Source organism: Callospermophilus lateralis, chromosome 1 (assembly GCF_048772815.1).
Source record: "Callospermophilus lateralis isolate mCalLat2 chromosome 1, mCalLat2.hap1, whole genome shotgun sequence".
NCBI classification, from domain to species: domain Eukaryota; kingdom Metazoa; phylum Chordata; class Mammalia; order Rodentia; family Sciuridae; genus Callospermophilus; species Callospermophilus lateralis.
Window position 1 is genome coordinate 159,199,693 of NC_135305.1, and position 23,029 is coordinate 159,222,721.

The following is a 23,029-nucleotide window of genomic DNA, read 5'->3' on the forward strand; positions in this document are numbered from 1 at the left end:
GGTCAATCTTTAGTTTTTATATGCTTGTCTTGATTACTTTCCCATATTTCAGAGAAAGGATTAGGAAATGCATGTAATACTGGGGCTGGGGTGGAGCTCTATGGAACAGTGCTTTCCTAGCATGTGTGAGGCCCTGGGTTCTGATCCCTAGTATCCACATGTAATACAAAACACAAATCATTGAGTAAAGGTGTGTGTGTGGGGGGGGGCGGATAATATAGGAAAGAAAACAAAAATCAGGGGTGGATATAATTCCATGGGAATATATGCCAAAGACTTCATATTTTGTTAAGGCAGACCCCTACTTTAACGTTTATAAGAATTCAAATATAGGGCTGGGGGTTGTAGTTCAGTGGTAGAGCGCTTGCCTCGCACATGAGGCCCTGGTTTTGATCCTCAGCACCAATAAAATAAATAGATAAAGATATTGTATCCATCTGCAACTAAAAAAAATTTAAAAAATTCAAATACGATTGGCTATGGGAGTCATGGGGTTTATTTTTACATAAAAAGTAAAATGGTTTTTCTTAGCAACTTTGCAAGGCCCTAAGCATCCTAGTAAGATTGTCTCAAAAAAAAAGTGGGTGGGCTGGGGCTCAGAGGTTTAGCACTCCTGGGTTTAATCCCTAGCACCAAATAAATAAATATAGTTTTTGATGAAAGACAGTTCTTCCTAGTTCAAAAGGGGACATTCAGCTTGATACAGTGGAGGGATGGGCATCTACCCAGTACCTTGCAATAGCCACATGGTATGTCATTTAAGTTTTTTTTTTGTGTGCCAGGTAATCCCCTCAGTAGTGTTTCAGATGGATTTTGCACAATTGAAAAATTCTAATTTTGAAAGTGTCTTCCCTTTTACACTTCTTTATTGAGCTCCTAATGCTTCTTGACCTTCCTGCACCAGGAGAAATGTGCCTTTGCGTGGTCCCTGCAGACTTCCTGCCTAGGAATTTTCAAAACTTCCAATCCAAAGCTTTCAAATGGGAGGATAAGCCCATCAATGGCACAGGTTGCAATTTTTAAGCAAGATGGCAGATTCTACTGGGTGGTGCTGCTGGGCTTTCACTCAGCCCTAAGGTGGAGCTGACCTAGGAGTCTGGTCACTACTAGACCATGGGACTGGAGTATGGCCTGTCACTTCAGCTGTTTGATTCAAGACCCTTACCAGAGTATCATCTGTACTGTTTTAATGTTTCCTTCCTTAAATAGAATTACCAACTTAATACTTGTGAAACTTTGGGTTTGATGTTACAGTTGTATTCCTAATCCATAGTAATATAACTAATGAAGGATTTTTTTCCCCCAGGCACACTATTTGTTTTAGGTTGTAGGGACACAGGGTTCCTCTCTCTCTACCTCTCTTTTTCTGATTTGATCTCTGGAGGATGAAGTGATAGTGGTCTGGGGCAGATGAAGGAAATACCCAGTGGGGGTGGGTCTTTCCATGGTTAGTATAGCCAACTTAGGATTTAAGATATTTATTTTTAAAAATATTTTTTAATTTTTATAGTTGGACACAATAGTTTTATTTATTTTTATATGGTGCTGAGGATTGAACCCAGCGCCTCTTACATTCTAGGTGAGTACTCTACTGCTGAACCAAAACCCCAGCCCAGGACTTAAGATATTTGTGAATAATTGATTTCCAAATGACAAATAACTTAGCTTATTTTGTGGGCTTTGTTAGGGAAAACGTACTTTGGTATAAGGGGGACCTGGGATGCCTCCTACGTGGTGTTTACTTTTCTAAGTTTATGCGTTCATGAATGCTGCGGTGTAGCTAGTGGTAGAGCTAGTGCTTAGGCTCTGGGTTCGATCCGCAGCATTAAAAGAATAATTTTTTTTTTCTTTTAAGAGAGAGAGAGAGAGAGAGAGAGAGAGAGAGAGAGAGAGAGAGAGAGAGAGGAGGGAGGAGAGAGGAGAGAGAAGTTTAATATTTATTTTTTAGTTATTGGCGGACACAACATCTTTGTTGTTGTCCTGGGTACGAAGTTTGGATTTCATTCCCAATGCAGTGAGAGAGCCACAGGTCCAAGCAGAATCGCATCAGACGTTCGCCTTGTGTCCCAGCTACCACGTCGCTGCTGCGTGCAGGCTCGCGAGGGGCGGGCGGGATCGCAGGGGCTGCAGTCCAGCACCGCACCCTGCCCAAATCCATGAACAGCACACGTCCAGGGCTGGCGCCTCCTCCCGGACGAGGCCGTGCGGCGGTGACCCGGCTGAGCGCGTGGGAAGGGGACTGCCGGCGCCCGAGCCCGAGGAAGCTGTCTGGGTTGGTGGGGCTGTTCTAAAGATGTGACAACGGCCGCCCCCCACCCCCGTTACTTCACTCAGGACCACAGAACGAGTCCCTGAGGCGGGCGAGCTTTAAGCCACGCTAAGGACAAGACTCGCCAACAAAACGCCTAAGGAGCGGGGCGACCGGCCAAGCGCCGGTAGCCTTCGCCGAGGTCTAGCCGGTGAGCCCTGCGGGAGCGGCGGACGGTCGAACTCCGGCTCCCCATTGGCCAGCTGGCGGGGGCGGGCAGCTATAACTCCGGGTTTCCATTGGTCGGCCGGCGGCCGCAACCCTGGTCGTCCATTGGCCAGACCGCGGGGGCGGAACCGGAACCGGCTACGGCGCGGGGGCGGGGTCTCGCTGCGCGCCGGCGGCAGCTGGAGCGGCGGCCGCGGTGGCAGGACGCGGGCGGCCGCTGCAACTGAGCCCATGGTGCCGGGCCGCGGCCAGGCCGCAGGAGAAGCTGGAGGCCCGGGCTGCCCCGGCTGACCGTGCGCGCCCGCGGGGCCGGAGCCGCCGCCTCCGCCGGGCCCCGCCGGGCCCCTCCGGGCGCGGGCCGCCCGCCATGGGGTCCCTGTTCCGGAGCGAGCCCATGTGCCTGGCGCAGCTCTTCCTGCAGTCGGGCACGGCCTACGAGTGCCTCAGCGCGCTGGGTGAGAAGGGCCTGGTCCAGTTCCGAGACGTGAGTGTCGCCGCCCGCAGCCCTGCGCCGGGCCGCCCAGGCCCACCGGCCGCCGGGGCTCCGCGCGGCGGCTCTGCGTGGCCAGTTGGGGTCTCCCGCAGCCCTCCGCGCCTGGGGACTCGCTTCCCGGTGCCCCGGCGGGCGGAGCAGTCCGGCCGAGGCTCGGGGAGCCCTTTGGGAACTTACGGGTAGGGGGACACGAAGTCAGAAGACCTTCTGCAGCAGAGTGAGGGACGGTGCGGCGAGACTCGGTGGGAGGCGATTTTGAAGGGATGGGCAAGGAAGGCCTTTCTGAGGGGGTGGCCTTTGGATTGAACCCGAACGGAAGGAGCTGGGGAAAGGGGTGCTCAGTTCGGGGAACAGGAAGGGCGCCCACCCTCCAGGGTACCTGTTCCTGGAGGAGAGGGTTTCGCCTCCTTGGTTGCCTGGTGTGGCGATGCACACACCGTGGCTGTTTGAGGTCTTGGACCCAGTCAGCATCTGGACGCCGTCTTCACGACCAGTAATAAGAAACACTTGTTTGTGCGTCCACTTATTTGTTTATTGTTTGTCTCCACCATGGACTGCCAACCTCGGAGGGTGAGGACCTTGCCTGAATTGTTCTCATTCCCCAAGCCTTAGCACAGCCCTTGGCATTTGTTGGTACTAATAGGCATTTGTTGAATGAATGAACAAGCTTTTATTGAGTGCCTGCTATGTGCAGGCAGTTTTTGGTGCTGATCCAGTGTGAGCAAGGCAGCCAAAATCCCGTGTTCTTGGAGCTCACAGTCCGGGGAGGAGACAGAATAAAATACACTCTTCTTATGAGCACTTCTCTATGGAGGAAATGAACAGAGGGTGGAAGTGAGACTGTTAAGCAGGACCTCATTCTGGTGGAACTGAAATTCACTCAGGCAAACACCATTGTTGAGCTATCATTTTCATCTTGTGTTTTTTGTTTTTGTTTTTTTTTTCTTAATTTCACAAGGGAATGCCCCGACCCAGGATCTGATATCAGGGATCCCTGGGTTGGACCCATAATGTGGTTGCAACAGCAGTGACAGGTGAGTGACAGATGAGGCTGAAGGCAAAGTGCAGTGCTCATCCTCATTCCTGGAGCCACTTGGGCGTCAGCACATGGTACCTGCTCACCTGGCAGGCACAGTGCCATAAGGTGTGCCCTAAAGGGCTGGGCAGTGGCTGCAAGGGTAACAGATTGCTTTTCAGGTAGATTTGTTCCGCCCTCTTAGGACTCAAAGCAGAGCACTTACCATAATTCATTCGTAGGGCTTTGAACAAATGCTCTAATCGCCATAGAGATTCAGGTTTCATTCAATGTTACATGAGGTCATAGACTGTATACTCAGAGTCAGTGAAAGAAAAAGAAAGTCTGTTCCATTTTTTTTCAGAAGGAAAATAAAACTAAGATTCTGTGCTGAGACCTGTGTGATGCTAGGTTTTCCGTGTGCTTTGTGGGTGGCGACAGCCCATCCCAGCTCTTCTCACCTCTTTTTGGTGTTTCTGCCCAACTTTGCATTCACTGTGTGGAGTCACTGATACCAGTGTTTTCTGGTTCACTTAGGCTTTTTTTCAGTAACTCTCATGAAGGGAAGCCAGCAGGTCAAGGACATCAGTAGCAACAACCAGGTGTAGACCTGGAGAAAAAAAATGTTGTGCAGCTAGGGTAGGGGTCTAGGAGCTGAGGTGGCTGCCTGTTGTAAGGGTCCTTGCTAAGAGCAGTGTTCCTGTTCAGTCCTGTAGCTGCTGGAGCCCAAGGTCCACAGTGGAGGTACGAGTACACACAGCACAGGTCTCTTCTGCCTGACTTTCTAGGTTAAATGTGGTCTTGGAAGGAATCTGTGTTAAAATGTACTTTATGCCTAGAGACTGGGGAGGCGGAGGCAGAAGAATTCCAAGTTTGAAGCTAGCCTCAATAACTTAGCATAACTGTGCCTCAACATAACAAAAAGAACTGGGGATCTAGTTCTGTGGTAAAGCAGCCCTGGGTTCAACCCCCAGTATGAGAAGAAAGGAAAATGTACTTCATCCCATTAGCTTTGAATCAAGAGTAACTGCCATCCTAAAAGAAAAGCCTTTCAGATTTTGTAACATGACCCACACAACAGGATAGAAGTCTATACAAGTAGCTGCAGTGGTGTGCCAAATCCAGTTGTGTTTGTACCATTGCCACAGAAGTATGCCTGGTCACACAGATTCTGCTCTTTGTAGAATTGTAAAGTTCATTTAAAGTTAAGAAAGAAAAATGAACCTGAGAAGTAGTGTCCATTTAGCCAGCTTGATACATGGCTTCCTACTCCAGCTCTCAGACCTGTAGAAACAGGTTGACATCTGATTCATGAGGAACTTGGACATGGTTACTTTAGGTTAGTATGACCTCCAGAAGTGAATGGGAATTGATAAACAGAAGTGAAATAGAATTTTATCTTTCTTCTGGGTGATTCTTATTATTGATACTGGGGATTGAACCCAGGGGCGCTTAACTGCTGAGCCACATCCCCAGCCTATTTTTATGTTTTATTTAGAGATAGGGTCTCACTGGGTTGCTTAAGGCCTTGCTAAATTGAGGAGGCTGGCTTTGAAATTACAATCCTCCTGTCTTAGCCTCCTGAACTGCTGGGATTATAGGCGTGTACAACCACAACTGGCCTGGGGAAATATCTTTAATATGCTTTTTACATATACAAATCAGACTTAATTTACTAATTTTATTAAATAATTTTTACAATTTTTTTATTGTTTTAAGCTTTGTGTTATAAGAAGCTCAGCAGAATGAAGAGCAGAATGAAGAGCACTGGGACCCCTGTGTAGCCACAATGTGGACTAGTGGCCGCTTATTTTAGCCTCCCACCTTCATCCCTGCTGGACCAGATCCCTATAAGCACATTCAGGCCATATTATTTCAGTCAATACCTCAAAAGATAAGGATTCTTAAAAATCCCAGCCCCGAGACCATTATCATGCCTTATTACTTTAGTAATATTTCTTAATATCAAATACCTGGTCATTTAACACAATAGTTTAATAAGTACATAGTTGTGTGGCTGAGCTGTGATTTGTGTGCAGCTTTTTTTTTTAGAGAGAGAGAAAATTTTTTAAAAATATTTATTTATTTATTTTTAAATTTTTTTAAAAAATATTTATTTATTTTAGTTCTCGGCGGACACAACATCTTTGTTTGTATGTGGTGCTGAGGATCGAACCTGGGCCGCACGCATGCCAGGCGAGCGTGCTACCGCTTGAGCCACATCCCCAGCCCCTTGTGTGCAGCTTTATTGAGGCCTATCACAAAATGCACCTGTTTCACAAATACTATGCATTGATTTTTTAGAAAGCAACTCATGCAGCCATTGACACAGTCCAGTTTAGGAACACTCTTTCCCCATAAGACTCCTCATATCCACACACAGTCATTCCTTACTCCTGCCCCCAGTCCAGGTGTCCATTTGGACATGCCCATTCTGGATGTGCAGAGGATCCTGAAGCGAGTGTCCTGCTGTGCCTGGCTACTTCCACTGTTTCTCAAGTTATCCGTGTTGTCGTATATTGGGATTGTTCCCTTTTATTGCTGAGTCATTTTCCATGGTTTAGAGATAACCTATTTCTTTTTCAATTTTTTATTGTTGGATTTTTAGGTTAGTGTGTTTTCTCTATCCTTAAGGTTGGTGTTTTTAAAAAATTTTGTTTATCAATTTTTTTTCCCCTGAAGTTAAATTTCTTTGCGGGATAATTCTAGGCCAAGGGATATTTCAGTCATTTCTTGATCAACAGTTGCCAAATCACTGTCCAAAAAAAGTCAGGGCAGTTTATATTCTGGTTCAGTAATATTTGTGAGTGTATTTTCCCCCAAAACCTTGCCAGTAATATTTTATTCTAAAAATTTAGGGGCTGGCTCCATGATAGAGTACGTGCTTAGCATGCTTGAGTCCCTGAACCCCCCTCCCAAGTAAAGATGAATAAGTAAAAGAAAAAAAAAATTCACCTTTAAATTTTAGAAATTCAAAGCAAAATTTTTATCTTTTCCTCAGCTCAACCAGAATGTAAGTTCTTTCCAAAGAAAATTTGTTGGTGAGGTGAAGAGATGTGAAGAACTAGAACGAATATTGGGTAAGTGTATTTTCCATTTTTAATAACTTATGTGATAATAAGTATTATTGTAGTTGTAGATGGGCAGGATGCCTTTATTTTATTTATTTAATTGGTGCTGAGGATCAAACCCAGTGCCACTGAGATACAGCTCAGTCCACGTAATTATTTTTATGTAAGTAAACCTTGTTCATTTTAGAAAAGTTAGAAAATATAGACAAGCAGAAAGGAAGAATGAAATTGTTCATATTTTATAAGTCAGAGGTAATCACTATTATGTAGTTATGTTATTTTTCCATTCTTTTTATTATATGTCTATAAAAGTAAGGACTTACATGATAATGGGCAGGTTATTTTTTTTCAGCCTTGTCTTCTGCTTAATAGCACTCGCTGTAACATCTTTTTTTTTAAAGAGAGAGAGAGAGAATTTTAATATTTATTTTTTAGTTTTCGGCAGACACAACATCTTTTGTTTATATGTGGTGCTAAGGATCGAACCCGGGCCGCACGCATGCCAGGCGAGTGTGCTACCGCTTGAGCCACATCCCCAGCCCCCTCGCTGTAACATCTTTTTTTTTTTTTTTTTTTTTTTTTAAAGAGAGAGTGAGCGAGGAGAGAGAGAGAGAGAGAGAGAGGGAATTTTAATATTTATTTTTTAGTTATCGGCGGATACAACATCTTTGTATGTGGTGCTGAGGATCAAACCCGGGCCGCACGCATGCCAAGCGAGTGCGCTACCGCTTGAGCCACATCCTCAGCCCCTCGCTGTAACATCTTGATGTCTACAAACATTGAGTGACCCATCATTTTTTATGACTACATAGAATTTCTCTGTATTAACGTGCCATGATTTATTTAACCAGCACTTCATAGTTTTTTTATAACCTAATGCTGCATATATGTTAATATATTACTTAATTTAAAACCATGTTGAGATACAGGGACACAAAGAAGTGACAAGTAGCTTGTTTGATAATCCCTTTCATTTTCTCTGGGCTTCCTTTGAGAAGAGGTTAGATTAGGCCTCCCTTGCCTCTGTTCTTTTCTACCAGTGATTGAACCCAGGGGTGCTTAACCACTGAACCATATCCCCAGCCCCACCCAACTCCCCCCTCCCCTTTTTTTTTTTTTTTTTTTGAGCACAGGGATTGAACTCAGGTACTCTACCACTGAGTTACATCCCCCACTCTATTTTGTATTTTGTTTAGAGATAGGGTCTTACTGAATAGCTTAGCACCTTACTTTTGTTGAGGCTGGCATTGAACTCTGGATCCTCCTTCCCAACCTCCTGAGCTGCTGGGTTACAGGTATGCATCACCACGACTGGTCCCAACTCCCCTTTTTAAAAATATTTTTTATTTTGAGACAGGATCTTGTTAAATTGCTTAGGGCCTCACCAAGTTGCTGAGGCTGGTCTCAAACTTTTGATCCTCCTGCTTTAACCTCCAGAGTCTCTGGGATAATAGTCATGTGCCACCACATCTGGCTAAATTAGTGCTTTTAACTGTCACATTTCAGTAGCCCAAGGCTGCTGTTTTTATCTTTAAGATTTTAGCCAGATAGCTGGGCTTGGTGGCACTTGCCTATAATCTCAGCAGTTTGGGAGGCTGAGGCAAGAGGATCATGAGTTCAAAGCCAGCCTCTCAGCAACTTAGTGAGGGCCTGAGTAACTCAGTGAGACCCTCTCTCTAAATAAAATATAAAAAATGGATGGGGATGTGGCTCAGTGGTTAAGCACCCCTGGGTTCAATTCCTGGTACCAAACAAACAGCAACAAAAAGTTAGCCTGAAAGTCATCGAGTCAAACTGAGAGAGGAAAAGTGACAGTTGACTAAAGTACAAAACTCAATTTTAACAGTATGAACAAAAAACATGGGGCCTGGTAGAACATGACTTTTGGAATAATTTGTAGTAGCTGATTATTATTGTGAACTTTTTTCAATTGGGGATTTTAGCTTTAAGAAAAACTTTTAGTTACCTGAAATCTGTTCCTTCGTACCTTGCTTGAGGTCCTGGTGACCTGTGTTGATCCTGTACGTTAGAGTGAGACCACATGAGTCACTGGACAGGTTGTAATTTGGGAATGAGGTTTTTAAAGGCAGGGCAAAGGTCATGATGCATTAGACATGTCTAGGACTTCCTGTAGCTAAACTGTTTAAAAAATATCGCAGGCTTGAAACAATAAAAAAAGAATGCTCAAGTTAATTGAGTAATAAGTTGGTTTAAACAGTTTGCATCTATCTTTAGAAACCTCTTAAACCCAAAACTTTTTTTACTGTCTTTCTGGTAACATATATTTGCTTTTTTCCTCCTTTCTCCTTTCCTTCCTCCCCTCTCCATTTCCTTCCTTTCCAAAATACTGAACCTGCTGATGAGTTTGGCGGGTATTGTGACTTCTATCCTAAGGAAAAGGCCTCTTCATGGAGTTGAAATTTGAACTAAAGAAAGCCAGTGAATTTTGGCTGGTGTTTAGTTCCACAAATCTAATTTTTAACTCAGCAGTGAGGTAGACCGAGGGCCTCAACCCATGGCAGCCAGGCTTGTGGGGAGGTGCGGAAAGCCTGGCTCTGCCTGTCTCCTGGGTGGATCTGCTGCCAGAGGTCATGACTCTCCTCCCAAGCACCTCTGCAGAGAGCCATGCTGCTGGCTCTGGGGGGACTATCACAGGCCTGTCACTGCATTCTATAGGTTCAGGGCCTCAGAGGCTCCTTATTTTGGTTTGGGAAATGAAAATAATTGGGGGAACTTTAGCAAATGTTTTTCCAGATTATTATTTATTTTGCCGGTCTTTCTAGGTAGCATTATTTTGCAGATCTTTGGGCAAAGTTGCAAAGAATGACTCATAGATCAGTTGGAACAGTCAAGATATTTGTACATTGGGAAGGTTGGAATTTGCAGTGTTCTGACTGAAGCGTATTTTAGTAAGTGTTTGTATCTAATTGGTTTAACCATTATTTTCACAGTGTATCTGGTGCAGGAAATTACTAGAGCTAATATTCCCCTGCCTGAGGGAGAGGTCAGTCCTCCTGCACCCCCTCCAAAACAGGTTCTGGAAATGCAGGTAAGGCTCCTGAAGATGCTGTGGAGGTGTAGTGCTCCCGCTGCCTGTCACTTACTCCTATTGTCTTATGTTTTCTGCCTTTTTTCCTCAAAACTGTGGGGTGAAAATTAAAGGATAATTTTAACCCTCACTAGTACATTGTGATTCATTTATTTTTATTTTTTATATTTTTAGTTGTAGGTGGACCCAATACTTTTATTTATTTTTATGTGGCGCTGAGGACCAGTGCCTCTCAAGTGATAGGCAAGCTCTCTGCTCCTGAGCCACAACCCCAGTCCTGTCTGTGATAAGTTTTAACTGAAGTTCAGTTTTGTTTCATGAATTTTCAGTGCTGGTGAATAGAGGCTAGGGAGAATTAGGCCATTCGCTCTGCCACGTGGTGTTTCAGGAAGTTCATGGGGGATTATCCATGCCTGGCATGCCCCTCCTCCCACCAGTGGCCGCTGCTCTGGGCCTGTGCCCTCCCGTCTGGGCTCCCTGCCCTGGTGTTCAGAGGTGGTTGATCACTGCAGGTGGGCAGGAGACCGAATGCCCTCATCTAGATGAGTGGCTTGGCTGGGGGATTAAACTGTCCCCTGCTGTGAATTACCTACTGAGGTTTCCATCTGTCATTTTTTGAGCTGAGAAATAGGCCGGCTTGTCCTTGCTCTCAGAGCAGTGAGCGTGGTGCAGCTGAAGCCATTGCATCGGCAGCTGCTGGGTCTATCTATCTATCTGGGAGGAAGTCGTTTATCCCTTGGCACTAATGGACTTCAGAGAGAGTGACGCAGTCTGGTGGGCAGAGAGCAGTCATCTGGTTTGGCCTGTTGGGTAGGTTGGTGATGATATGATTACAAACATATCAGTCACTATTTATAGTTTTTATAAGGTAGAGTTCAAATAATGTGTGTAGTATGTTAATGTTTGAATACAAGTTTTCATTGACTTTTTAAAAAAATATATATTTTTAGTTGTAGATGGACACAATACCTTTTATTTTTGTGTGGTCTGAGGATCAAACCCAGTTCCTCACTCGTGCAAGGCAAACGCTTTACCACTGAGCCACAACCCAGCCCTTCATTGACTCTTTTTACAGATTATTTCAATAAATATGTATTGATAAGGATGCTTTGTATATAAATAATTATTAAAGAGTCATTCTCAAGAATTCTTATGTCCACTTAATTGTGCTAAGTATAGATGCATGGAAACTTAAGCTGAAGACAAGGAGACTATATGTTTAGGAAGGTTGATCCAAAATTGTCCTGTGTTTCATATAAAAGGAAACATAGACTTGATGTCTGGTAGTGGATAAGCAGACAGAGAAAAAGCAGAAGTGTCTGGGCCTGAGGTCGAGGAGAGGCTAACAGCCTCACCTATTGAGTCATTAGTGTCTCCAAGTGTTTCATGTCAAGTGTGGCATGAACTTCATAGGAAGTACTTCAACTAATAGGAGAGAGTAAATAAGGCGCCTTTAAAGTCATTGTTTTCATGTCCCTGTCACATGTAGGTAAACTCTGGCTTTTAACCCCCCTGGCTTTGGTATGCTTGGGAGGGTTGGGCTGCATGGGAGTGGGGGCTGTGCTGCTGAGTGGTGGCTCTTAAGCTTACACATACACCTGAGTGACTGCTGTGTTCTCATAGGAGCAGTTGCAGAAGCTTGAGGTCGAACTGAGAGAAGTCACCAAGAACAAGGAGAAACTGAGGAAGAACCTGCTTGAACTGATCGAGTATACTCACATGCTGCGAGTGACTAAAACCTTCGTCAAGCGAAATGTCGAGGTAGGGAGAGGGGGGTGGAAGTATACTTCGTTTGTGAAAATCAGTTCTCCGTGAGGTTGTGGGCTTTGTCATCACTTCATCTAGATGTGTTACTTCTTATTAAGTGATGAACTTTAATCTCAGCTTGCTTGCTTTTGATTTTGCAGTACTGGGGATGGAACCCAGGGCTGTTCACATGCTAGGCAAGTGCTCTACCACTGAGCTATGGCCCTAGCCTCCTTAGCTATATTTTTCATTTGGATTATATGACATCAAACAAAGCTTTATAGGCCTTTTCCTGTCTTGGTTGGTTTTAGCAATAATAGTGCTTCTTATTTATCAAATGTTTTCAGTTTTAAAAAAAATCTTTATAATCTTGAGAAAAGGTGGAGCAGAAGTTGGACTCTACAATTTAGTTTTTCTAAATTATTAAGAGTAAAGGAAGAATTGTTTAATGTACATGTCTTCAAGTGGCTTACAAATAGAGGGTGGGAAATTACCTTTTCACTTGTCAGAGCTGAGTTATGCATCTGAGTTATCTTGGGGTGTGTCATGGAAACTTACCTGGAAGCCTAACCTGTGTCCTCCTGCTGAGACGCACTTGGCTCTGTGTCTTTCCAGTTTGAACCCACCTATGAGGAATTCCCGTCTCTGGAGAACGACTCTTTGCTGGACTACAGCAGCATGCAGAGGCTGGGGGCAAAGCTGGGGTAGGTGATGGCGACTGTGTGTCAAGCCCTTCTTGTAGAAGGCTCTACCACTGAGCGACAGAATGGATGAATGGGACCATTTGTCCTAAAACCTGTGACTGAGTGAAGGTGAAGGTGAAGGTCTGTTTAAGAAGACACAGTGCCCCTGTCCTTGTCGAGCTGAGCGACTTGCTGTTATGGCTTGTAACTTAATATGATGGAAATTTCTTCCTTTGGTGTAACAAGTTGGAGATGATTAAGTTATGTTGCTCAGGGTTCCTCCTGTAAGCAGGAAGTAATTGGCCACTGAAGCATCGAGTACTGTTAGGGGAAATGTAGGGGCTAAACTGAGCTGGTTAATTTTTTTATTAATCCTGCTTTCAGGGTCTCTTTCTGCTGTTTGTTCTTTCTGCCTACTTAAACTAACAGCACCGTGTTTCCTTGTGTTGTTTGTAGTTTTATTTTTTTTTTAATGAGGATTCCTCAGTTTCTTATCTGAAGTTGTTCAGTGAGGTTTAGTCTGAGAATCCATTCCTCCAGAGAGAGAGTTTGTTTTTCCATTTGTTGGGTGCCTTGGAGTACTCTACCAACCTGGAATCATATATGTTGGTTTTTTTAGCATGGGTTTTTAAAAATTGATTATTTATTTATTTTTGGTACTGGGGATTGAACCCAGGGCCATTTACTACTGAGCTATCTCCCCAGTCCTTAGTTGAGGTTTTATTTGATACAGGGTCTCACAAAGTTGCTGAGAGTCTTGCTGAGTTGCTGAGATTGGCTTCACACTTGGGATCTTCCTGCCTCAGCCTCCCGAGTCACTGGATTACAGTGGTGCACCACTGTTGGACTGGTTGATTTGTTTTTTTGAATTTGGAAATAATGTGAACTTAAGCCACAAACCTGACTGAATTCTAAACCTTTAGGTACAAATTCTCAGGGAAAACCTTTCTCCATTTAGAGCCAAAGCTGAAAAAATAAATTTATTTGTAGGCTCCTTTATGAGATGGATTATTTTCCAGTCCACATTCACTGAAATGTAGCCTTTGGGCAAGAAGTCCCAGCTCTAGTGGGGATCAGGGCCATCTCCTTGCCTCATCTGGACCCAGTGCCTGTCCCTGTTTCTTGTGCTGGCATTAAACACGAGGCCATAAGGTCCTGCGTCAGTATCATGCATTTCTTTTTTTCATATATATATTTTTAGTTGTAGGTGGACACAATACCTTTATTTTATTTTTATGTGGTGCTGAGGATTGAACCCAGTGCCTCATGCATGCTAGGCAAGTGCTCACTGAGCCACAACCCCAGCCCAGTGGAATGCATCTTGACAGGTAGAACATCCTGTCTTAAGTTTTGGATTCCAAGAGTTTTACTTTGTTGTAGGCTGAGCTATTCTTTTAAAAGGGTGTTTCAGAAATATTTTGTTGGCATTTGAGATGTTTTGCAGTTGGAGGGCTTTCAGATGGCTCTGCCTTTTTGCCAGAGACAGAGGTCTTCATCCTTTGAAGGCAGTTTGAGAACATTCATTGCTTCTAGTTGACCATGGGTCATCTTCATTGTCTCAGGTTTGTGTCTGGCCTAATTCATCAAGGAAAAGTTGATGCATTTGAAAAAATGCTGTGGAGGGTCTGCAAAGGGTATACCATCGTGACCTATGCAGAACTGGATGAGTCCCTGGAAGACCCCGAAACAGTGAGTAAATGTCATGACCACCTTCTAGCAGTGGCAGACCCACAGTGAGCTGGAGGTGCAGAACAAAGTGCGGGACACTCTTCATGGAGATCCCGTGTTTTAGGGGTGTGAATCCCCCTTGCAGAGCTGCAGGCTTAGATCTGTCTGCCCTGTGTTGTCCTTGTGTCTCAAACTGGAGTCCTACTCTTCCTCCTGACACCTCATAGACCCCCTTTTCAGCAAACAACAGCTCTATTTTCTCAGTCTGAGCAGCCAGAAACCTTAGGGCCATTCTGACTCTTCTCATCTCTCACTCAAAACCATCCACCGATCTGGTGACCCTGCCTTTTAGATACAGGGGAGTCTGGCTACTTCTTCCCCTGCCCTGCCACCATTCTGGTCGGGTCACCTGCCACACCTTTCTCACCTCTGTGTTGGAGCAGCTTCCTCCCTTCACTGCTCCATCCTCTCACTGTCCTCCTCCAGTTTCCAGAATGGTCTCTGTCAGCTCATTTCACTCCCTATGTGGGACCCTCCAGTGGCTTCCTGCAGCATGGTGTGTGGGCCTTGTCACATCCCTGACTGCCCTGTTCCTGCTCTCACCTGTCCAGGCCCTTTCTCCGGAATATGTGTCTGCTTACGGTCTTCCCTCTGTTTGCAGAGTCCTCCCCGCCCCCCCCCCCCCCAGTCCCCACAGTTCACTCCCTCATCTATCTCATTTTTGTACACTCTAGTGGCACGGCCTGGGGTGCCCCTTGCCCACCCTGTTTAGGGTGTGCACCACACTCCTCCCTGTCTCCTCCTCGGCGCTCACCTCCCCCGGCACATGCAGCCTTTCCTCATCGCGCCCCTTGCTGTGGCCTGAGCCTCAGCTCCTGCTCACCTGGTTGGGTTTTTGTGTCGAACTCACTGCTCAGGCCTTAGCGCCTGTTGAGGTGCTCGGCTAATAGGTAAAATGCCTATCAAATTTTTTTTTCTGGGTTGGGGATCTCACTTTATGCACTCCAGAGCACTCTTGCACAGAGCTGTATCCCCAGCCCTCCTGAAGCAGTTAATAGAATTCTGTTTTATTGAAAATCTGTAAATATGGTTTATTCTTATTATTTGCATTACTTATGTTTAGCAAAACACCAAACTACCAAATTTGGAATTATTGCTCCTAGGAAAATTCAAGTTGAATTTCTGTGAGCCTCTGAGCTCAGCACTTCCTTGGCTGGTCAGCCTATGACTTGATTTTATTTGTTTCTCCTTGTTTAATATGTGTTCCTGATTCATTCACATTTGGCCTGTGTCCCAGAGCCCATCTCTCGCAGTTTCTCTCACGTGTTTCTAGCAAGACATGTCACAGCTTTCTTGTGCTTGGGAGCTTGAGTGAGCATCTTGAGTGAGCAAGATCAATAGAAAGCACAGCAGTGGGGAAAACGAGGCAGAGAATAGACTGCAGAGGACACTTGGTTATGGTTCGAGCTGAGCCAAGAAGGCAAATGTCACCTGCTGGAGCTCCTTGGTCACGTAGGCATCAGGTCCTACAATTTTTTTTGCTGCTCAGCAGATAAATGAAGGCACTGCGTGTGTCACTTGGGCATGTTGTAGTGAGTGGGTGAATTGGCAGTTCTGGAGTCTGCAAACCGTGAGGCATGACGCCGCTGAGCGAGTGAATGGACTCTGACAGCGGGAGCTGCCAGGATTCCCAGCTACGTGCACAGAACTGATGGGTCTATTGCTCTTTGTAGGGAGAAGTCATAAAATGGTACGTGTTCTTGATATCCTTCTGGGGAGAGCAGATTGGCCATAAGGTCAAGAAGATATGTGACTGGTAAGAGGAAGCCCTTCATGCCATTAATTTCTTGAGTTGCAGCACCTGCTGGCTTCCCTTCACTCTCCCTCTGCAGTTCAGAGCAGTACCCTGGGCACGCAGGCTGCTGGCTCTGCTCTGTGACTCTATTGTTGTGAGGCCCGGCTCTTTAGCACTTGAACAGCAAGATCAATAGAAAGCACACAGCTGTGGGGAAAATGAGGCAGAGAATAGACTACAGAGGACACTTGGTCTTCTGTCTTGCCAGGGCATTACTTAAGATAATTGAAAGTAGAGACCAGGTTAATTGTGATCCCAGAGTTGATTCCTGCGCACCACCCCCCCTCGCCCCTGAGGGTCTCAAGGCTTCAGATCAGTTGAGGAATGATTCAAATTAATTTTTTTGAGTGTGTGGAGGATTAAACTCACAGTCACTTTACTTCTGAGCTGCATTCATAACCCTTTTTATTTGGCTTTGAGACAGGGTCTTGCTATGTTTTCCAGGGTCGCTGACTTTTTAGGTGTCACCACTGCACACAGCTCTTAAGTTTTCATGCTTTGTGCCTTCCTGTTGCATTTAGCTGGAGGTCAGGCTCCCTGTCACAGCTGAGCACACAGTGTCCCTGGGGCAGTTTCTCTTCTGCCTTGTTGGGGGTTGTGGTGGAAAGGGAAGTGTGGGCTCAGAGTGGGCTGCCTGGCTCACCTCACCTGGCCCCTGTCTCACTGGGCTGAATTGGACAAGGTGACAGCTTTGGTTTTCTCATCCATAAAAGGCAGCAGTAATTCTTTTCTGTAAGGCTGACAGGACTCACTGAGGCAGTGCAGGTGAAAAGCATCCAATGGCACCAGCCTCCAGGACATGGAGTTGTGCCACATGAGAAGCAGTCTGTGGCTTCTCCCTGTCACCAAGGGGACACTTAGCAAAAGCCAGACAAAACCCCACAGGACCCCCTCGTGTCCTTCCAGTGGGCATGTAAGATCCTGTGAGTTCTTTGTTTCCTGAGGGAGGGGGTAAGGCTTGGGTATTTTCTATTTACCAGTTTGGTTCTCACTAATCATATAGCTAGTAATTTTGGGGTGTCAGCTGGACAAGCTTTTGTTGTTTTAATAGGTATATATTGTCACATTGATTAGAAAAGCTACTTGCAGCTCAGCAGACCCTGATATCACAGGTGTCATTGCTCAGGAGAAGGCTGGAGTGGGGATTTAAGTTTCCAAAGGCAGAATGCTCAGTGTGGATTAGCACGTTAGGGTGATGTGTTGGTGTGGTTGGTGTGGTGGCCATACCTGTGATCCCAGTGACTCTGAGACTGAGGCAGGAGGATCTCAAGTTTGAGGCCAGGTAGGGCAACTTAGCAAGATACTATCTCAGAATAAAATAGACTGGAAATGTGGCTCAGCAGTAGAGCATGCTTGGGTTTAATCCTTGGTACCAAAAGAGTCAATATAATAACAAAAAATATATGAAGGTGTTGTGGGAGCAATTGCAGTTTGGGGACAGCCAGCATTCCCTAGTGTGGTCTGGGTGTCAGGGGCCCCTGGGAGAACACTGGCTCCTAAGGTCAGGGAGGCACAGATACCAAGACCATCGCTCCTGAGCCAGACCTCACCCCACCTTTTGTCTGGTGTGTGTGCACTCCTTGGCTCTGTGTTTCCAGCCTCAGTGTTGGTGAGTCTCAGAAAGTTGGGATTGGAAACATGCTTCCCAAATCCCTGGGGCAGGAGTGGAATTTGGATCCAGAGCGAGCTTGCCAAGCCTGTTCAGTTCAGCAGTGCTGTTGCATGTCTGCGTGAGATCTTGCCTTGGCAGGCTGTGCCCACATCATTTTCCCCGAGGGCTGCTCTTCCTTCCACCCTGGAAGGGGATGTGTCTGGTGGAGATTGACCCTGGTTCTTGTGTTGGAAGTAGCTCTTCTAGTCCTGCTGACATGAAGCCATGTTTAATTCTGTCCCCTAGTTACCACTGCCACATTTACCCCTATCCAAACACTGTTGAGGAGCGAAAGGAGATTCAGGAGGGGCTGAATACTCGGATCCAGGATCTCTACACTGTGAGTAGATCTGCACCTGCCTCCTTATCTCGGGGGTGGAACATTCAACAGTCTTCGCTCTCTTTTAACATGAAATAATGAAGGCAGATTAGGAGATGGGAATGTCCCTTTGTTCAGGGATGTTCCTTTCTAGCAGCCTGTTAGAAACCTACAGAGTAATTTTGGGACTTTCAAAAAAGATTCTGTGGTCATCTTTGATACATCGAATGGGCATCCTTGACCACAAATGACAGGCAGGCTTCACTGAGGTCTGGGTGTCATTTTACCTGCACTGTTTAAGGTCGAGTTTCTTCCGATGTCAGCGAGGGCCCTGAGCAGGTGGCAAGAAGCAGAGTCAGACTCGCTTAAGCAAAAGGGAATTTCTTGGCAGAAGGGAGGGATGGGAATCGGGGGCTTCCAGTGCTGGGAGGCTGGGCGGAGGTCCAGGAGGCCATCTGGACCCAGCCAGCTGTCACACTGCCACAGTGAGGACACTACCTTTCCTTTCCTGGGCCCTTGGGGTCCTTTCCCAGGAGGCAGTCAGCCTCCTAGGCTCACCATGCGCTGGTGGATGCTGCCCTGCGCCTGGAGCTGCTGCCATGGGAGATAAGTGCCCGGTGGCTCCACCGTCAGGACGAGAACTCCCCCAGGGACATTGGGGCTGGTGACAAGGACTGGACAGTGCTCACCTTGTCAAAAGCCCATGTCTGCTCTTACCCAGGTTCTTCACAAAACTGAGGATTATTTGAGGCAAGTGCTGTGTAAAGCCGCGGAGTCGGTGTACAGCCGCGTCATCCAGGTGAAGAAGATGAAAGCCATTTACCACATGCTGAACATGTGCAGCTTCGACGTGACCAACAAGTGCCTCATTGCTGAGGTCTGGTGTCCTGAGGCTGACCTGCGTGACCTGCGCCGGGCACTAGAGGAGGGCTCGGTAAGGCTGCCTGCCCGCTGGGACCACTAGAGGCTGTTGCAGGGAGGAGATGCTCATGAAGCTGGGAAGGCCCTGACTGGACTCTGCTCTTGAGCTGCAGCCGTGGAGATCTGGCCATTCCAGGACACATGTGTATCAACGCATTTGAAGTCGCTCTTTTGAACAAATCATATATTCACATAGTTTACAAGTAAAGAGAAATACATTAAAAAGAAAAGAGCCAGGGAAGTGGCTTCCTCCTATCTGCGGCCGTGCTGGCCCAATGTGGCCCCGAGATAGCCTTGGTTTGACTTCTGCCCTGTCTCGAGTTACTTAATCATAGATAAGCAGATATGGATGGTACGCTTTTTCTTTCCTTTTTTGCAAAAGTTGTGCTATTCATACTGTTCTTTTCATTCAATAAGACTGGCCTGGGGGCTGGGGATGTGGCTCAAGCGGTAGCGCGCTCGCCTGGCATGCGTGCGGCCCGGGTTCGATCCTCAGCACCACGTACAAACAAAGATGTTGTGTCCGCCGAAAACTAAAAAAATAAACATTAAGAAATTCTCTCTCTCTCTCTCTCTCTCTCTCTCTCTCTCTCCCACACACACACTCTCTCTCTCTAAAAAAAAAAAAAAAAAAGACTGGCCTGTTTTTTTTTTTTAAATAACAAATACTTGATTGTATGTGTGCACCATGGTATATTTAGGTAGTTACCAAGTTATAAATACCTTGGCAGTGACTAACACTTGACCTGGAATTTACACATGTGCCAATCTTCCAGTGGGGTGGACTTCATGGTGGCCTGACTGGTCGGCTGGGTGGTGGTGCCAGCTGCCGCACTTCTCGTCCCACCAGTTGGGCCAGCACCTTCTGAGCTCAGGAGACTTTGACTTTTTTTTTCTTTTTGTGTGTGAACTATTTATATCCTTTGCCCTGCTGGTGTTTTTCTTACTGTTTTCTGTTGGCTCCTTTTTTTTTTTTCAAATACATTTTTTTAGTTGTAGATGGACACAATACCTTTATTTTATTTGTTTATTTTTTTATGTGGTGCCAGGGAATGAACCCAGTGCCTCACACATGTTAGGCAAATGCTCTACCACTGAGCCACAACCCGGGCCCTGTTGGCTCCATTTTTTCATTACAAATCAGTAAGTGTTTCAGAAGAATTGTAAACACTGAAGGAAAATACTACATATATGATTTTATCATAATGTTGGCATTTTGGTTGATTCTTGTCCATTTTTCACTTCCTCTTTCTTGACCATTTCTAAGAGACAGAGCCCTGAATTTCAGTTTTGTACTGGTAGCTCTAGGTGGCCTCTTCCTTCTGTATGTCTCACCCAGCTCCTTGTTCATCTGCTTCCTCTCTGCGCCCTCTCTTTCTCCTGGAAGACCCCAGCCCCAGAGGCTTCTTCCAGCCCCTGGTCCTGCTGTCCTTGTACTTCTTGAATGGGGGGATTCTTACTTCACCCTAACCACGCAGGGAGTTTTCCCAGAGTGCAAGCCAAAATGTGTTGAATAGCAGTAATTTTTTCTTGGATAGTGATGTCTTTCTTTTTCTCTTTTTGCACAAAAGAGAGAGAGCGGTGCTACCATACTCTCATTTATGAACACGATCCCCACAAAAGAAACACCCCCAACCCTAATCCGGACCAACAGATTCACCGAGGGATTTCAGAACATCGTGGATGCTTATGGCGTTGGGAGCTACAGGGAAGTGAATCCAGGTAGGATGTTGGCATATGTCAGTCCTCATGTCTCAGGTCACTTCTGCGTCTGGAGGTAGCAGGATGTAATGGTGTTGGGAGGATCCCATTGCTGCTCTGTGGTCCCCCTGGTGTAAGGTTTTGTGTGCAGCCTCTCTGTCCCTGCCTGGGGCACCTAGGCAGGCTGCCTCGCTACCTGCTGGGCTCCGCAGCCGTGTGTTTGCTCTGACGAAACCTCTCGCGGTCTCCTCCTCCTCCACAGCTCTCTTCACCATCATTACATTCCCGTTTTTGTTTGCTGTGATGTTCGGAGACCTTGGCCACGGCTTTGTGATGTTCTTATTTGCCCTCTTATTGGTGATAAATGAAAATCGTCCCGGACTGAACCAGTCACAGGAGGTAATTCCATGTCATCAGCTCCTTCTGCAGGGGAGCTCCTGTCTTGTATTTTGTCTGATTTGGGCTTTCTCCAGAGCGTTAGCTTGGGTGGTGTCTGTGTCACCTCTGAGTGACAGGAATGTCTGTTATGCTAGGTGGTTTTCTGAGAAGCCCTGGGAGAAGTGGCGGGAACCTGCCAGCATTCATGTTTGTCCTGTGAACACGTTTTCCTGCGGGTTCTGTTTTGATGGGCGCTTTGCCTTCACAGATCTTGAGGATGTTTTTCAATGGCCGATACATCCTCCTGCTCATGGGGCTGTTCTCAGTGTACACAGGCCTCATCTACAACGACTGCTTCTCCAAGTCACTCAACATCTTTGGCTCTCGGTGGAACGTGTCTGCCATGTACAGCTCCAGTCACACTCAGCAGGAGCACGAGAAGCTGGTGCTGTGGAAGTGAGTGCAGGGCCAGGGTGGGCGGGAGCTCACAGGCCCTCCGGCACTGCTCCAACCTGCTCCCTCTGCTCCTCTGCTTCCTTTGCTTGTGTTACAGTGACAGCGTTGTGAGGCACAGCAGGGTGTTGCAATTGGACCCAGCCATTCCTGGAGTGTTCCGAGGCCCTTATCCTTTTGGGATTGACCCAGTGAGTGTGCCCCATTGTCTCCATTGCTCTGTTTCCCCCTCCTTGTAACTGGCACAGCCTTTTCCAGACTGTTTGGTCCAGTTCTCAGGCTCATAAGTGAGGGAGGTACTGTGGGTGGCAGCAACCTGGCCATTGGTTGCCCCTCATGCAGCACTTGCCATTAATGCAGCGGGAGTGGTGGTACTCCACCTGGGCGATCTCATCAGTGTAGAAGAGGGCCATGTGGTCCAGCCTCTCCTGTTCTAGAAAAAGTGACACTTGAGGAGCCAGGAATGTAAGCTGCTTCTTGAATCCCTTGTTTATATGAATTATCATTTACCCTTTGATATTGAAATAAAATGCAGTCAAGTAGCTAGAAGGAGCTTAAGGCCATGTGGTACCTGTTGGAGTGGCTATTTGAAGTGGGAGAAGTGTTTATAAAGGGGAGCGAAGAAGTTGTCCCAGGTGCCAGGGCTCCCTTACCCCAACCCCACAAGGGGGCCTGGCTGGCTTAGGATCACAGGGTACACAAGGCAGGTCCCCTACCTCACTTCATCTTCCAGAGAAGTCTTAGGAACCATCCCAGGGTTGGTTCAGAGGGGCAGGTGTGACTGTGGACAATAGTGAGCCAGCCAAATAGAATGGAAAATTCGGGTGTGCTGTCATCTGCACTCTCCAAGTTCCTAGTATCTTGTCGTCTTCTTTTTTTTTTTGGTACTGGGTATTGAACCCAGGGATACTTAGCCACTGAGCCACATCCCCAGCCCTTTTTATATTTTATTTAGAGACAGAGTCTCGCTAGGTTGCTGAGAGCCTCACTAAGTTTCTGAGGCTGTCTTTGAAATTACAGTCCTCCTGTTTCAGCCTCCTGAGCTGCTGGGATTACAGATGTATGCCACCTCACCCAGCTCCTTTATTCTTATCTCTAAACATTCATATGATTTAATGCCGTGTCTTAAATCTATGTAATTGGAAACACGAAACACTTTTATGGCAGTTTAAGATAGAGCCATTTGCAGCCAGATTCACTAGTACTCTGTGGCCTTCCTTTCAGGAAAGAAATGTTTCTGCATAAAGGAACCAAGGAATACAATTTGGGTGTTTGGGCCAGAGGGGAAGATTGGGGCATGGTTTTGTTGTCATTATTTTAATTTTAAAATCAGGCATGACCTTCCCAGTTCCTGTAAACATGTGGGTGGCTCCCACAACGCCTGCCCATGAGTCCTTGCTATCCACCTAGGGCCTCATCATGGCTTCTCCAGGAAGATGTGAAGAAGCACATGTGTTCTAGTTCCCAGCCTCAACCCAGGAGGTGGTTCTCACCAGCTTTGTGTTAGCTAACATACAAAGGCTGACCTGGGGCTGGGGCGTGGCTCAGTG

The 23,029-nt window shown here is 46.3% G+C and overlaps 1 protein-coding gene across 3 annotated transcripts in view; it reads left to right on the forward strand.

Moving 5' to 3' along the window:
* Positions 1–2,653: 2,653 nt before the first annotated feature.
* The window catches only part of Atp6v0a2 (ATPase H+ transporting V0 subunit a2), a 34,415-nt gene continuing 14,039 nt past the window's right edge, over positions 2,654–23,029 (forward strand). For 2 of the 3 annotated variants that reach the window (XM_076870704.1, XM_076871413.1), the window contains exons 1-13: positions 2,654–2,960; positions 6,986–7,064; positions 10,007–10,104; positions 11,728–11,865; positions 12,466–12,554; positions 14,096–14,222; positions 15,935–16,017; positions 17,954–18,047; positions 18,748–18,960; positions 20,519–20,669; positions 20,911–21,047; positions 21,295–21,482; positions 21,580–21,670. In XM_076870704.1, coding sequence (XP_076726819.1) covers positions 2,844–2,960; positions 6,986–7,064; positions 10,007–10,104; positions 11,728–11,865; positions 12,466–12,554; positions 14,096–14,222; positions 15,935–16,017; positions 17,954–18,047; positions 18,748–18,960; positions 20,519–20,669; positions 20,911–21,047; positions 21,295–21,482; positions 21,580–21,670 — 1,605 coding nt within the window. In that variant the 5' untranslated portion in view covers positions 2,654–2,843. The remainder of the gene's footprint in view (positions 2,961–6,985; positions 7,065–10,006; positions 10,105–11,727; positions 11,866–12,465; positions 12,555–14,095; positions 14,223–15,934; positions 16,018–17,953; positions 18,048–18,747; positions 18,961–20,518; positions 20,670–20,910; positions 21,048–21,294; positions 21,483–21,579; positions 21,671–23,029) is intronic. The other variant, XM_076871883.1, reaches the window with a different exon arrangement.